Genomic DNA, 14400 nt, shown 5'->3' with positions numbered 1-14400 from the left:
TATGGTTTCATGTCGTCGTAAAACTTGAAATTTAAAATAATTTTCGAAATGTCTACAAAGTACATTTATATGGTAAAATATTTTATCTGGCAAATACATACTACTTGTACGTAGTATGTGCTATTAGCACCGCTATTACAAGTATGTGCTATTTGCACCGCTATTCAATAATTATTAGACGCTTCCCCTAGTCCGTATTTAAAAAACGAACTACTCACAAACCCTGAACTATTGCGGGTATTTCAGTGATTCCGGTGGAGTAGTATTGTCAATTGTAGCATTTAAGTATACGTATAGTGAGCACAGGAGGAGGGTAATTGTTACCCCTGAGAAATGAGAGGAATCGTTTTCTATATTAGGGCTCTATAATGCCCGTTTTCTTTAGTACCGTAACAAGAGTCAAGTTAAGGCTGAATATCAAAAGTTTTTATCATTTTTTTTTATCATCGCGAAGGAGAATTTTTATTCTTTTTCGTAGACGTATTGCATAAGTTTATGAAGTTTATTTTGACTGTTAAATTATTAATGTTTATTTTTATTATGGTATGTAATTGCATAATATGAGAGAGTGTGGAACACTGGTATTTTAAAAAATATGGTTATGTTTTACACTCGGAATTTCGTCGTGTTAAGTCCTTATCTCGGGGGAACACAAAGGCAATGAACTTATGTGAGCCTTTGTTGTGCTACGCCCAGATAATTATTAGGCATCTTAGTTTACTAAGTTGCAATTTTTGTAGTCTCTTTACTTTACAAGGGACACAAAGTTATCGATGTGAGAACGATTTTAGTTAATCTAAGTGTGATATTCATCAAGTACTGATATCTACAAATGGGGTTTTAAAGACCATTCATTTCATTCATTACTTTTGTTTTCAGATTTGTTAAGAAACATCCGCACTCAAGTCCTTATAAAACTGATTAAGCCGTACACAAGAATTCATATTCCATTCATTTCAAATGAGCTGAACATTGATGCAACAGATGTGGAGGCACTCTTGGTACAGTGTATTTTAGATAAGTAAGTAAAGTTATATTTTTTTCTTTAAATTTTTTAATAATTGGTCGCACTTGAATATAAATTAATATGAAATTGTTTTTCAGTTGAAATTGATGTGTTTTGTATTGCACTAACCATTAAACTGTACCAGAGTTCACTTCAAATAACTCCATGTGTGTACTTCATATCTTAAAACTTATTGGATGCACTTTTTATGTAAAATATGTGAGGTCTGTCTAGTGTCTAGAAGAGTGATTAATGACAGGTCATGTTGGAAGGAATTACATTTCTTTAATTTTGCAAGGGTTACAGAGCATGCAGCTTTCCCTAGTATTTTCTTTTCAGTTTTTTTGGCTTTGTTACACAAGAATACTAGTTTTCTCATTAATAATACAAGTTAATTATATTTTTATTATTAAATTTAAGGAAATCTTGCATTTAATCTCGACAGAAGTTGTAAGCCATCTTTATGTCATTTGAATTGTGTCTATTAAAGTACCAAGGTGCTAGCTTGACACCTAGAGTATACCTTGTCTTTGTATGGTAGTCTCTGTGGACAGGTAATAATTAAAGATTTTCAGCAGTATCTATGCAAAAGAATATCATAGTATGCAGCTTAATCATCAAAATACATTTACGTATTTATTAAAGAATTAATCAGTATTGACGTGAAAGTTTCGTAGCGTTGATCTGCAATACTTTGTATAATACAAACCATTTTCACACCAGCATAGATGCCATCAGTGTGACTTTAGACATCACTATATTAACTTACACATGACACTTGTTTTCTCTTACCAGAGGCTCTTAACTCATTTTGTCGCTTGAGGAGAGTCAAGGGTAGATTTGCAAATTTCCTTTCGTAAATATCATAATCATTTTAAACTTTAAATTATATGTTTAATGGTAATTGCTAATTCCTGTATATATAACTAAGAGCACAGTAACTTACTTGTCATAGGTCCAGCCTATATGTAAAATTGTCGATTAGTTAAGGTTATTCAGTGGAAGGGTCATTCCTTGTAAATATTATATACGCACTGCTTGTCTCTGTAGGAGTTACATGTCCTCATTGCACCTTATCAGGTGTACCGTAGGCATTACTAATAGGTTAAGGATGTTTGCAATGATCCTTTCAGGCCCTAGCTTCACCCACTTTGTAGTCTTTTACTTTATTTCCATTCCTGCTTCCTTTAGTTTTTGTGGTCAACCTCTTTAGTACAACTGTGGGGTTTTCTCCTGGTTCCACCTCTAGAAAGAAATAGATATCTGTTTGAGGCTCGAGGTGAGGATGGCAGGTTCATCCTTGCCAAGATTCTTGGACATGATGTGTCATACAGTGCAAGTGGCATTTTTGGTTTGATTTCAGAAGCAGGTCTTCTGAAAGCTATTTAACTTTTACAATGATATATTTGCTTTTATGGTTTTAATTGAATATACTTTTATTCTATATTTATAATAAACGATATCGGCGTCAATGACCTTCGATGTCAGGATGCCAGAAAACTTCCAATCATTCATTCATTCATTCCACCTCTAGAGCCTTGTAAAAATCTTTTATTTTTGGGATCTCTTTATCTCTTGGTCAACTTCTTCAACTCTCTCTTTTCACTTTCCAAACTGCTGAATGGCCAAACCCGTGCTTAGCTTAACAGCCTAGATTTCATAAATTGATAAATATATATTACTCTTTTTAAAGTTCACCCAATTTCCATTGTGGTCATTAATTCAAATGTGTTGCTGTTAGTTTGGGGAAGGTACTGGACAAGCTTTCTCCACTCCCCCTACCCCTAAATAAACAGTTTCTCATCATTAGCTGCAAGTTGACAACATGCACTTTTTCATTTTGGCCACCAATACTATCATTTGCTGAAGCTTGGAAGGCAAGATACCAATAGACTTCAGAAAATGTGCTCATGTGAATGCCTTTGGAACCCCAAAGGAAACTAAAGAAATGATGAGCAGCTGCAACATAATTGACAGGATTTGCATGGTTAAAAGAGCCAAGGAAAAGATAACTGGGATTTATTTATGTGGGTTATGATGCGATTGCATTAGATTTAAATGCCATCAAATGAATAATTGAGCAGGGTGTAAGATTCAGGAATGATCCTAGTTGTACCACATATTTTATATCATAAGTTTGCAAAAATGAGTGCTTAAAACTAACGGGCAAATGTTATCCTTGATTAACCATTAGTTTTAGGGATAATCTGCAATAATATGGGCTGTAATATTTTATCAGCACGTAATATAAATAAATTTTATAGAGAGTAAACACAGCTCTACAGAAAACAATGAGAAATAAATATGATAATTGAAATGGATAAATAAACATTTAACATCACTCCTACCTCTGTGGAAGACTTGTTAGTGTATGAAAGACAGAGAGGAGGGGAGAGGGAGGAGGAGAGGTTATTGCTTGAAGAGAGAATCCTCCTCTAGAAGGACTTGAAATATCAAAGACTTATATGGGGTTACTTCTCTTTATTTTTTACTGGTACTGCTTGGGGTTCTTCCCTGTCACAATGTCTCTAAAATTTGCCTAAAATTAAACACGGCATTGTCATTAAACATGTTGGAGACGGGGATTACACAAATCTTTGTTGGGATGATAATTCTCCACAAAAATTTTTTTTACATCACTCCACTTTGCAAATATGTCCATAATCACTGAAGTAGGCACATTATGCATGCCTGCTTGCTTTTTTAATTTTTCAAGCTAGCCTCTGCTGGCTTTTATTAAATTCACTAACAGCACTTGTAGGCATTTTCTTACTGAAATTGGTATGCAACATCCTTGCCTTTTCACAAATTATTGCCTCAGACACACTATCTCCCACTATTTTTTGATGATCCAAAGCAATAACAACTGCAAAACATCTTTAGTTAGTTGCAATATCTGTTTCATTAATAACATTACCCCTTCCACAACATCAGCTGCCTTGATTTCTTTATTCTTTCATCGGATGGAGCTAATTATTGATACGGGCTTGCTGTACATCAAAGGGATATAAGCCACACTCACGCCACTGTCATACTTTGCTATGAGTTCTTTCTTAAATTCTATAGTCTCTCTCTTCCTTTTTACAGAGGAGCTGGCATGTGCAACTTTCTTTGGCCCCATGATGGCTTATTTAGCAGTTACACTCGAATAAAATAGCACAAAAAACAACGAACAAACAAAGGCAGAATGGATTACGAGAGAACATGGGATGCTTTTCTTGGGTGCTCGATACGGGCCTAGTCACGAGGTAGGCCCTAGAAGGAGCATTTCCGGGTGTACAAATTCAGAGGAAATGCATGAAACTAGAGTAAAAAAAAAAAAAAAACTACTAAAACCGGAGCATACGAAATTCAGTGTTTTGACTGTATTCACATTTATGAGAAAAATTACAATATTGAATGAGAGATTTTATTCATGTGCCAGAAATTTAAGTGATGTAAGTTCTCAATAGAGAACTTTCACTAAGGGCTGCTTTCACACAGGAACTTATCCTCTTGCCAGCTTAACGGGACTATGCTATGAAGAACAAGTACATGTCAGCCCCTTAAACTTTAAGCAAAGTACAAAAAGCTCAGTGAATTCATGTCCCACTTGCTTCTGAAAACTTTAAATATATTATTGCTGATGAGGAGACTAAACTAATAATGGCTTCAGTAACTAGCCATTGAATGATAGTATTGGTATTCAAGAGCTTGAAGGAGCTCTTGCTGTATTGCATGCTCAAGCTAGAAGCTTGAACATCAAACAAGCAAATACATATAGTAGAGCAAAGTGGAAGGCTTCTCTTTGGATTTATTTTTATAGTTCCTATGAGTGTTCCCTTCTAGGACTTGAAGCATGAGGGACCACTTGTTTTAGTCACAAGCGTTTATTACTGATCTCATCAGTGAGATTTCTGAGAGAAGTACATTTGGTAACCTTATTTGTCCATCTGATAAATTCTTAGATCATCATGTTCATCCTTGGAGGATGACAAGATCTTAGGAGTGGATTGTGGTGTGAAGAAGCACAACATAGCTTTCTTTACCCCTTCTTTCTTAGTTTCACACCTCAGTTTGTCCTATTAGCTTTTTAAAGGGCTGATATTCTCATCCAGTTTCCAGCAATTAGATGAATCATAGGCTTATGCTGTTGAGAGAGGGGGAAATGCAGGTTTCGTAGGCTTCCTTTTCATAATCTCTTTCTTCCATCTTGCTTTCCTTTTGCTATTAATTTCTATTTCAGCGCTGAATGACCTCACTGGTCCTAGTACTTGTCCTGTGGCCTAAATTCTATATTCAATAAAATTCAATTCACAACCCTTTGGAGGTCACACAGAGAGGGGTTTCTGCAACCCATTTGGTGTAGGGTTTGTGTGGCTCACTCACTAATTATGCACCCAGTCTACAGGTCAGTTTTGTGCTGGCGGTTGGGAAGGTTATTTCTAGTCTTCTTCAGGAGGTAAATCAGGTGGATCTGCATTATAAATTGTTTCCATGCTCAAGCCATGCATTGGAGAGTGTGTAGTTTGAGCACTCCTCCTTGGAGAATTCTTAGAACCCTTTCACCTCTAGTGGAAGCAGAAGGTAAGGGTTGTTTGAAAAATAGTGCCAGTGCTTGTTCCTCCCCTACTTTTTTGGCTTTCATAGTGTCTCTAAGCAAGGGGGCATATGTGTTTCAAGTCAGAAGGGGGGTTCTAACAGTGACTATTCTCTGACGAGAGACTCAATCTGATATGGTATGGGTTTAGGAATGCCCTAGGGAGGTAAGTTCTTGCAGTCTCCTCTTGTGGCTGCAGGAGTAGCAGCTCCGACCTCCAAGGATCGGATGGGACCAGGCTGTTAATGTTTTCCCCATTTTTCTTGCATACCACAATGGAGCAGCAATTATTGGGTTTTATTTCACTTCTAGTAAACAAAATATCCTATGGAAGCAGCTGTGGCTTTGTTCCAGCCCTTGGTTTTGCTTTCAGAGTTAACCTTTTGGTATAATCCTGAGGTGTTTCCTAGGTGCATTGCCATAGTTCAATTTTTGACCTCTCTCCCCTTTTGAGTTTGTATTACAAATCCATTTCTACTAGACTTTTGGATGAGCAAGGCTTGAGTACTCACCACAAAGAGGGGACTACTTACTTTCATGTAAACTGAAGGATGTGAACTGTTGAGTGCCCATTCTTCATAACTCTCAAAAGTACTCAACTTTACCTGAAGCAGATTTGTTTACCAGTTTATGATACTGTTTTAGACTGGCAATGGAAGTTTCCTAGGGATATGTACTTTATACCTTTAGCTTGGGATCAGTTTTGTCTCAGATATGTGCCTTTTGAGTACACAATGCCTCGTCTGCTTTGTACCATTGTTGCCGAGTTTGCAGCTTGTTTAACATTGCAAGTTTTCAGAATGGCTGAAAATCTCTCGGTGGTGGATGAGCTAACACCACAGTCAAGACTTAATTTTCAAGTAAAGATGAGTGATGTACGTATCATGTTTTACTTTCTATAGCAGTGCAGGTGGCTCATGGGACAGTTCCCTATCGTTGCTGAGTGGAATGTCACTGTAGTTCTACTCAACTCTTAGGAGCTGGGCACAGTGGTGTTTTGGTTCCTGCTCTCCTGGAAAGCAAATAAGTTTTTGAGAAGTTGAGTTCCAATACCTGAAGAGTATAGACTAGTATAAGTTAAGTTATCTTAGTTTTACCAGACCACTGAGCTGATTAACAGCTCTCCTAGGGCTGGCCCAAAGGATTAGATATTTTTACGTGGCTAGGAACCAATTGGTTACCTAGCAACGGGACCTACAGCTTATTGTGGGATCTGAACCACACTATATCAAGAAATGAACTTCTATCACCAGAAATAAATTTCTCTGATTCCGCGGTGACCGAGCCGGAAATCGAACCTCGGACCACCGGATTGGCAGCCCAGCTCGAAAACCACTCGTCCAGCGTGGAACTGAAAGACAAGGATTGCAGAGAACTTTTGTTTTCTTGTTCCATTTTGAGCTGTGATGGAATTATCTTCCTTCACCTGTAGAGAATAGAACAGAATATAGAATTTAGGCCAAAGACCAAGTGCTGGGATCTATGAGGTCATGGAGCCCTGAAAGGGTAATTGACAGTAAGGTTTGAAAGTTATAACAGGAGGAAAACCTCACAGTTGCACTATGAAACAATTTTTGGGGAGGTGAAGAGAAAGAAAATATGAATGGAGGTCCAGTATAAGAAATGAGATAGGTTGCAGCTAGGGGCTGAAGGAATGCTGCAGAGACCCTTAAGTAATGCCTACATTGCCCCACAGGAGGTGCACTATGGGTCCATCACCTGTAGAACACTAAATTGCATTCGTTGCTCTCTTGCACTATGTTCTTTGAGGAGTGATAAAGTGTTTCTCATTCCTTCTGTGATTGGTACTGGCAGTTCATTGTTGGCTTCTCCCAGAGCTGGAGTGTTTCCTTCTTTTGTAAATACCTTAAGTGCAGGAAGTTGTTGTTTAGGAACTTTCTTTAGACTTCAGATGGGGTTTTTGGACCTTCACATCCTCTGAGGAGGAAGTTGGTCCTCCTTCCCATGGAAGGGATCTCAAGCCAGGGGCATTAGTACTATCCTTCAGTGTTCGGATGAACTTTTTTTTATTTCCAAGTAATGAAGGTTTAAGATTCCTTGCTTCTCATTCTACCTGAGGAATGTTGGTCACAATTCCTGAACAATTTTTATTCACCTGAGATCTGTTTTGGACAAGGTCAGTACCTAGTCTGCAGTGACTAAGCCTGACGTAAGTCTGGAGGTGGAAGTGGAATGATTGGATTTCATTCCATCCTTATTCCTTCTTTCAAGAGCAGTACCAACTGGAGTGGTTCGACAGGTTACCGGTGATTGAACTTCCAGCATCCTGTCCTTGTCCGCTCTCTATAACAATGAGGAGAGAGGACCTGGTGTAAAGTAGTTATTGTCCAGCACCCAATTGTGGGTTTTACCTCAACAAAACTGGTTTTTAACGTGGTCCCCTGCCAGAGATAGATATCATGGTTTTTTGAATGGTTGGTTCCTTGAGTAACCCCTGCTCACTCTAGAAGGGATACTCAGGCCTAGGACCCTACTACTCTTGCCACCTGTTTTGCCAGAGCAGTTAAGGGTTCATGAGTCATGACCTTCCTTGCCTGGAAGACAATCAGAATCAAGGCAATTTTGTGGTGGTTCTCGGATCCACTCAGTTGAAGGTTCCAGAACTATTCGCCTACCAAGGGAACATAGCTCCTATATGAGATGATAGTTTGTATTCCTGTAGGAACAAATAAAATTTGAAATAAAAATTTGTGTTTTTCCTAGGTATACAAACACAGTCTTTTATATCTTATTAGTCCCACTTCAACTGCATCGCTAAGTCCTTGTGGCTGAAAAGAAAAATGAATGCAACAGTCAGCGAGTGAGGGATACCCTGCCATTCACCCCTTATCTCCACCTGTTAACCAGCTGGTTAGCCCAGCTTGTTACCAAGTTTTGCCAGTTTCAAGCTCATGCTGAAAGGGAGGAAATTCCATTCTCTGATAAGTGAAAATCACCATTAACCGAAACTCAAGTGATTTATGGTGGCAAGTTTTGGTTAATGGCTGCGATAGCCGGTTGATGGTGCCTCTGTTAGGTATATTATGTCACCATAACTCTTATTATCAGCACCTTATGGCGCAGATAACTGAAACTTGGCCAGTTATGGTGCCAGACAAACGCCATAAAACCGGATGTCATTAACCAAGTCTGCTGAAAACCAGGGACTGTCTGCATTAATTTGTATTCCCACAGGAACAAATTGTGTAGTAACACTTCAACTTGGCAAATGTTTGTCAGCTATGCTATTATGATTATTTTTTTGTCATGCTACCTTTTTATATGCAATAAATTTTTAGATAAATCTCTTTGAATTGAATGTTAAGTTTAGATTAGCACAGGCTAGTTTACGATAGGAACTAAATGTGGAATTGCTGGTAGCTGTAAGATATTTAGAAAATATTCTACTGCAGGCTAAATTATAGGGTCTTTGTTTGTCATCAACCAGCCAGACCTCCAAAATGTTTGTTGACATACATTAAGTGACATGAATACATAATAAAAAAAAATTCTACAATTTCATGTTTCTTATAAGCATTCCTTTATTGTTTATGAAAGCCAGCGTAATAAAAGAGGTCTTTCCTATTAGAACACAATAGTGAAACCTTGGTTTTTGTACATAATCTGTTCCAGAACCTCCCATGAAAGCCGAAACAATAATTCCCTTTAGGAATAATGTAAATACAATTAATGCATTCCAGACCCCCAAAAAAATATTAACAAAAATGACATTTTATAGGGGATAAACAGTTTTACATACAGAAAATAATGAGAAATAAATATAAATGACTAATGAAATGAATAAATGAACATTTAATATCTCTTACCTTTATGGAAAACACCTGTTAGTGTATGAAAGAACAGAGAGGGATGGGGGAGAGGGAGGAGGTAAAGTTATTGTTTGAAAGGGGAATCTCCCTCCAGAAGGACTTCAGGTATCAAGGACCTATCGGGGTTTACTTCTCTTTGTTTTTTACTGGCACTATCTGAGGATACTTCCCCTCTTCTTTTTGTACTGGCGCTAGGACCAGCTTCAGTTACTGGATCCCTGTCGCACAACAAAACTGTCCAGAGACATTTGTTTATGGCTTTTCTTTAAAATTTGCTTGAAGTCAAACATGGAATTGTCATTAACATGTTGGAGACATGGATTACAACTTCTTTGCTGGGATGATAATTCTCCAAAAAAAATTTTGACATCATTCCACTTTTCAAACATGTCCTTAATCCCTGAAGTAGGCACATTATGGATGCCCATTCATTTTCTGAATTTTTCAAACCAGCCTCTGCTGACCTTAAATTCACTAACAGCAGCGCTTCTAGTTAGCATTTTCTCACAGAAATCAGCATGCAACTTCCTCCAGCACTTTGCTATGAGTTCTTTCTTAAATTTTATAGTGTTTCTTGCCTTTTTTACATGAGGGTTAGCACTTGGAACTTACTTTGGCCCCATGATGACTTATTGAGCACTTGCACTCGAATAAAAAAGCACATAAACAATGAACACAAAAGTAGAATGGGTCACGAAAGAAGATGAGATGTTTTGTTTTGGCGCTCGATACAGGGCCTGGTCACGTACTGGCCCTGGATGGAGCATTTCTGAGTGGACAAAAACCGAAGAAACATATGATAACCGAGAGTATTTCGTAGAAAAAAAAAAAAAAAAAGTCTGCGAAAACTGAAACATACGAAAAGAGAGGCATACTAAAACTGAGTTTTGACTGTAATTATTCCACATTGGCATTGCTAACAAGCCAAAGTGCTATAATGTAAAAAAAAAAAAATGCTATATCCTAAAACCTTATTAAAATTTTTAGGTAGGTTACCGCTATCCTTTACACACTGTGAGAACAGCACAAAAAAGTATAAAGAGGCAAGCTTGGCAACTTAAATATCTTACTAGTAGTAGTTGGTGTACTATGTAGCAGCAAAAGTTATATACTGTATAGAGTAGATACAACTGAGAAACCTTGCAAACAAAGAGGCCAGAGTGTCCGTCTTAGCCGATTGTCCGGTTTAAACGGTGATACTGCACAGTATATATATGTACGTACAAATATCTATAAATATACTGTATTTCATTATTTTTATAGTGTGTGAATAATAAACCAGTGTAGAAATGTTTGAATTAAACCTCATATAGTAAAAGATGAAATATAAATAAAACATGAAAAAAAAAATCTAGCTGCATATGTAGATGCCTAAGCAAAGACATTATTGCTAATTTGGGTAATTAAACATTACTACTGCAGCAAAAACTTGTTTTTCCCCTTTTTTCATTTTATAGTTTATTATTTATTTATATTAATATACTCTTAAATGAATGTGAGATCATTAAGATCATCTATAATAAAATAGTGGGACAATTAAGACCATATGTTTACTAAAACATTTTGTTTTCAACAAAAACATTCAGTAAAATGCAAAAATATACATGATCAAAATAATTGTAATTCAGCTTGTGAATTTCAACGATAAGTTAAACTACAAAATACATTAAGTCATATCGATGTTGGAGAGGGTTGTCGTCAACAGTTTGCTGTAGAATTTTGCGATTGAAATCTCTATAAATAGAGCATTAGTGGAGGGCTGTCATTGGCCAACAGATCACCATGTCAACCAGCCAGACAATCAGGTTTTATCTGTTCTGTCTGTAAGTGCATGTTTTGAATAGTATGCTACATAGTTTTTAATAGTGTACGTATTTTACTGATTATATAAAGAACAGAATTAATTCCTTCCTTCAAAATTGTTGGAATATAAAAGATGATAAAAATGATGATAGAATTAAGCTGCATGGAGGAATTGGCAATTTCTCTCTCTCAGTCTCTCATGTAATTTGCCACAAAAACACAAGTATTGTTCAGTAACTCGGCTTTTGTCTCTGTAAAGTTAACCTTTGTCATACCTTTCTTTCCTTAAAACTTCCAAAGCATCGTACTGTAGCTAATTGTCAAGTAACATAGGTAAAACTCGTAATGACTCTACATACTGCACGCAAATTAAATCAGTTACAAGTTAAAAGCATTTGAGGTTACAGTAAAAAACAGAACTTTATATAAAAAATAAAAATATAAATTAAAAGTATATTTAACTTTGGTAAATAAAAAGGAAAACCATGTGCGACGAGCGGAGGAACAGTAACTTTCTTAAATTGTGGATAACATATGCATTTTAATTAAATCAGCTGACCCTCTTCAGTGCATGTCTTATCTGATATCTGGATTAATGGGGTCCGGTTGAACGAGGGTCGATTATAGATGTGAACAGGTGTGTTCTCTAGTGACGGTTTTGTACTAGAGAAGACAGTGCAGTACAAATTTTTCAGTAAGCAATTCATTTGGAGAAGGCACCTTGTCATTCCTGGATAGATATTGTGCATGTGTAAAATACAAGCTTTGTACAATGAGAGAGACTTACCTCATATTTATTGCAAATGTTCTAAAAGATAATTTTTTAAATTTTTAATATGATTTCTCTTACAGTACTATTGATGGACGGATAGATCAGGTGAATCAGGTTCTGGAGCTAACAAGGGGTGCTGAAGGAGCAGCACGTTACACTGCTCTTGACAGATGGACGAACCAGCTTCAATATCTACAGTCTGTTATTGTGACAAAGATGAATTAATTGCCCTGACCCAGTGAAATATGAACAGTCTCCACTAACTTGAAAGTGTATGGGAATTTGCAAGATTACTTTGTTTCTCCTTTTTCAGATCTTGAGAGAACACTTTTTGGTGTATGTTGCTTTGTGTAAATTAAATTTCTTCTCTACCCTTTTATCAGCTACAGTTCTTGAAGTTGTTATAAACATAGGATAATCGTTTTGAAAAAAGTTTGAATTTTGTTAGCTTGATAAATTTTTTGCCGAAAGCCTTCTTTGCTTGGGAAATATAGGTCCTGGTTAAATGAGCAGTGATTTGATTGCAGAGCCTGCAGATGACCAACTGACTACCCAGCTGGCCAGGAATTAAGTCAAAAATACTTTTATTCATAAAGATTAAATGTAAATTTTGAAACCAATACTTTTCAGCTACTAATTGGAAGGTGGGGTAAATTGAAATCTGCAAAATAAATTGGTGAAATATTTTTTGGTATTTTATGTAAGGGCTGCTGCTCAGAGGAATCGGTAATAAATTCCAAAGGAATCGGTAATAAATTCCACATATGAACACATTTTTTACATTACAAAGTTTGTTCATAAAAAATGCTGATTAAATTTTGGCTTCAGTTGTGAAGCCACAATTTGTTGCTAAAACCAATAAAGATAGTAACATTTATGAATGGTTTTAATTTATGACACACAAAACAATTTGCAAGGATGAAATAGCACACATCAAAACAAAAAAATTTAATTTTGTAAACTACGACTATCATATCGGTATAACAAAGGGATGGTGCAACTTAAAAATATAAAAGACTGCTGGGCCTTGACCCAGGCTGACAACCTACTACACATCTCTTGAAAAAGGGCCATAGATATGGCCTGAAAGTACTCTAGTGTTGAGTAAAATAAAATGTAAATATTTTTTCAATATGAAAATTAATCAAAATTTAATCATGTAATATTTTGGTTTTGAATTTCTACAGTATTTTGAATAGACAATATTTTACTTTCACTCAAACAACTTCCATAATGATATGCTCATATCTGAAGAACCTGCAGCAAGCAGAAACTGGCTATCAAATTCTTTAACATAACCAGATGCATAGGCAAGGCACTCTACTGTTTTCTTGTGGTACAACAAAACAGCAAGAGGTTTCATTTTCTTACTTGAATACACACGAACACGAAAGTCCCACCCACCAGAAACAAATATTTTCCCATCAGGGCGTGCTACACAACATGCTGTTCCTGGGTTTGTAATGCAAACTTCTTTATCTGCAATTATTTGCCAATTAGTACTTATAGAAAAGGTGAACAATTTCTCAATTGCAGAACCAACCAGTATGATATTAGATATGGTGTTTACTGACAAACATAGTGGAGTCTCACTGCACTGAACTTCACTAATAACAGATGAGGTTTTGTAATCCCAGAGGGAGATGTGACCACTTTCATACATGATAATTAGGACCACCTTTTCAAATATACAGGTCCATTTTATCTGCATTACATTTCCCCTTTTTTGAGAGTCATCAATGGTGAGGATGCACACTTTTGAATCTCTTTCAATGTCAAATACAGTAACACTATCCTCACTTGGACCAGGAATGGCTAATAACATGTCATCGCCATTGAAAATGTCACATTGACTGAACCCAAGATAATTGCACAGTGAATACTGCTTGACAGTTGTAGATGTAGGCTGAGAGATATTCCAGCATTTTACACTGCTGTGCCTCCCAAGCGTCCATATTTCACAAGCTTGCCTGGAGCACATCCACATAACTGAGCATCCAGGATGAGCAATCCATTCTCTAAACAAGCATTTTGTCTGCAATGTTAGTAATAAATTATATACATATATGGATTTACATGGTATATTCATGTTTTCCAAAAAGATAAGATTAATACATAAACCAAACTTGTTTCTTCTTACAAGTTGAGATCATTTGCAATCAAAAGATAGGCAACATAAAAGGCAGGATAAAAACTCCCTACAGAAGGAAGTAATGCATGGAAGAAGAGCATTAAAGAATGAAAAAGATCCAGCAATAAAATATTTATATTTAAAGTTCTATTAAGTGAAAAAATAGTCTGTAAATTGCATCTTATCAGGTAGAAAGAGACAAAACTCTCACAGTGCGAACTTTTCCACTCAGGGTCCCTATGAGTTTCAAGGAACAGATACCATGAATAATATTAACTC

The 14400-nt window shown here is 36.5% G+C and overlaps 1 protein-coding gene and 1 long non-coding RNA gene across 3 annotated transcripts in view; one reads left to right on the top strand and one right to left on the bottom strand.

Annotated features, from left to right (window-relative positions):
• The first annotated feature begins 439 nt into the window (after positions 1–439).
• LOC135211215 (uncharacterized) lies at positions 440–12867 on the top strand. The gene is made up of 2 exons (XR_010313643.1): positions 440–1021; positions 12071–12867. It is a non-coding gene; the product is annotated as an uncharacterized LOC135211215 (long non-coding RNA).
• A 56-nt stretch (positions 12868–12923) lies between these two features.
• Positions 12924–14400, bottom strand: part of LOC135211214 (serine/threonine-protein phosphatase 2A regulatory subunit B'' subunit gamma-like) — a 35093-nt gene continuing 33616 nt past the window's right edge. For both annotated transcript variants that reach the window (XM_064244452.1, XM_064244451.1), the window contains one exon: positions 12924–14025. In XM_064244452.1, coding sequence (XP_064100522.1) covers positions 13204–14025 — 822 coding nt within the window. In that variant the 3' untranslated portion in view covers positions 12924–13203. The remainder of the gene's footprint in view (positions 14026–14400) is intronic.

The sequence above is a fragment of the Macrobrachium nipponense genome, chromosome 4 (genome assembly GCF_015104395.2).
Source record: "Macrobrachium nipponense isolate FS-2020 chromosome 4, ASM1510439v2, whole genome shotgun sequence".
In the NCBI taxonomy this organism is placed as follows: Eukaryota; Metazoa; Arthropoda; class Malacostraca; order Decapoda; family Palaemonidae; genus Macrobrachium; species Macrobrachium nipponense.
This window is presented reverse-complemented; position numbering and strand designations above follow the sequence as displayed.